Source organism: Myotis brandtii, unplaced genomic scaffold, assembly GCF_000412655.1.
Source record: "Myotis brandtii unplaced genomic scaffold, ASM41265v1 scaffold197, whole genome shotgun sequence".
In the NCBI taxonomy this organism is placed as follows: domain Eukaryota; kingdom Metazoa; phylum Chordata; class Mammalia; order Chiroptera; family Vespertilionidae; genus Myotis; species Myotis brandtii.
Genome location: NW_005357346.1, coordinates 838,437 through 840,083, shown reverse-complemented (window position 1 = coordinate 840,083; position 1,647 = coordinate 838,437). Strand labels below are relative to the sequence as shown.

At 62.0% G+C, this 1,647-nt stretch overlaps 2 protein-coding genes and 1 long non-coding RNA gene across 6 annotated transcripts in view; 1 reads left to right on the top strand and 2 right to left on the bottom strand.

The window, feature by feature from the left end:
- The window catches only part of LOC102263601, a 199,507-nt gene extending 199,055 nt beyond the window's left edge, over positions 1 to 452 (bottom strand). The window contains exon 1 of the long non-coding RNA XR_001361918.1: positions 384 to 452. This is a non-coding gene — a long non-coding RNA (uncharacterized LOC102263601). The remainder of the gene's footprint in view (positions 1 to 383) is intronic.
- A 193-nt stretch (positions 453 to 645) lies between these two features.
- PROX1 (prospero homeobox 1) overlaps positions 646 to 1,647 on the top strand; it is a 64,975-nt gene continuing 63,973 nt past the window's right edge. For 2 of the 4 annotated variants that reach the window (XM_014538769.1, XM_014538766.1), the window contains exon 1: positions 646 to 752. The gene's annotated coding sequence lies outside the window, so the exon portion shown is untranslated. Of the gene's footprint in view, positions 753 to 1,251; positions 1,330 to 1,647 lie in introns of those variants that run through there. The other 2 variants (XM_014538770.1, XM_005865153.2) reach the window with 2 other exon arrangements.
- Positions 647 to 1,647, bottom strand: part of LOC106725918 — a 4,195-nt gene continuing 3,194 nt past the window's right edge. Inside the window, exon 3 of the mRNA XM_014538808.1 lies at positions 647 to 1,568. Within this exon, the coding sequence (XP_014394294.1) occupies positions 662 to 1,568 (907 nt within the window). The 3' untranslated portion in view covers positions 647 to 661. The remainder of the gene's footprint in view (positions 1,569 to 1,647) is intronic.

Below are 1,647 nucleotides of genomic sequence, written 5' to 3'. Positions count from 1 at the left end.
GGGTGGAGGCGGGGGAGGGGGAGCGCGGGGGCCCCTCTCCCCTCCTCTTTTCCCAGCCCTTCGCCCCCACCCCTTGGATCTATTTTTTTTCCTCCCAAGTTCTCTTGCCTGGCTATCCCCCCTTGCATCCGAAGGCGCCTCGCGATTGGGTGTCGGGGCAGGGTACGTCAGTCAGACTGTGACGTGCAGTCTTCCTGTTTCCTTCAGCTGTGTCTTAAAGTAAATCTTGTTGTGGAGCGCAGCCCTCTTCTCTTCGGCTCCCTTCGCTCTTCTCCTCTCTTCTCTTTTCTTCTCCTCTCGCTCTCTCTCCCCCCTCCCCACCCTCTCTGCTCGCTCGCCCCTCTCCCACTCGCCCCATCACTGGCTCGCTGTCGCACACTCACCGTCCCTGGTCCAGTTATTCTATTCACCGCCCGCAAGAGCTCCCCGGGCGCGAGCGCGCGCTGTCCTCTCGCCGGCGGGGGCGCAGACACAGCGCGGCGCGGTCCCCCTGCGCTCGGCACCGCGTAAGTACCTCCTGTCCCCTCGCCAGTCCCCTCCCCTTTTCCAGAGCCACTTGTGCTGGCTTGTTCTTCAATGGGAAGAAAAGAGAGACTCCCCGGACTTAGACGCGTGTCAACATCTTTTTTTTCCCCTCCCCCCCAGGAGAAAATGGTGTTATTTAAATGAACCAGAAGAAAACCGCCTGGAACACGGTTTCTGAGCAGGAGCCTCCGTGGAACTCCGCGCTCCGCTCTCCCCAGTTCCGAAGAGTAAGTGATCCGCTCGCTCGGCTTTTATTTCTTTTTCTTTCCCGCTGGTGGCCGGGGTTGGCGGTGGCGGTGGCGATGGGGGGGGAGGCTGGCAGTGCTGGACTTGGCGCTGATCTTGTCACCTTTTGTGTCCTGGGCTGGGGTGCGCGGGGGCGCCCGCTTCCTTTCCTCTTTCTCTCGCCCTCGCTTCTCTGGAGAGAGGGCCCCGGGGGGACATGGGGTCGCTTTTTGTTCGCCCGGATCCCCGCTTTCCGCCGAGCCTCATCCTTCCCGTGTCCCCGGTGAAAACTCCTGGGCCAGCCCCCACGTCCCTTCTCTTTGTCTACTTTATTACAGCTGCCTTTCTTCCAGGCTCTTCCAATTTGCTTGTCATTTGCATACCTTTCACTTCTCCTTTTTAACCCCGGCGGAGGGCCAGGGAGCAGGGAGGTGGGGAGAGGGCAGAGGGGGCGCTCTGTTACTTTCCTCTCCCAACGCCGTGGTAGCCGAAATGTTGAAATCGGGGTTGGAGCGGTGGAGAGATGGTCCCGGGCAATGAGCGCGGCGCCCCCCTCTCCTGAGCTCCAGGAAACCCGGGGTAGGTCAAGTTGAGTGGGGTCAGGCCGCCCCGGGAGCCTGGAGGGGTCGTGGGGCAGAGGGATGGGTGCCCCAGCGCCGCGGGAGGACCCCCAGATCGCGCTCGGGTGGGGGGTGTTCTTGGGCAGCGGACTCGCGAGGCCCAGACTCTCGCAGTCATCGCTGGCAGCCGGTGGTGTTGGGCCGCTGGGATCGCGTCCTGGCTGGGTGGTACCTACAGTTTTGCCCCAGTTTGGAGGACTGGGGTGGAAGGAAAGGAGAGTGGGGGTAATTGCTAGTGGGAAGAAGAGTGAGGAGGGGCGGGAAGAGCTGCTATCTT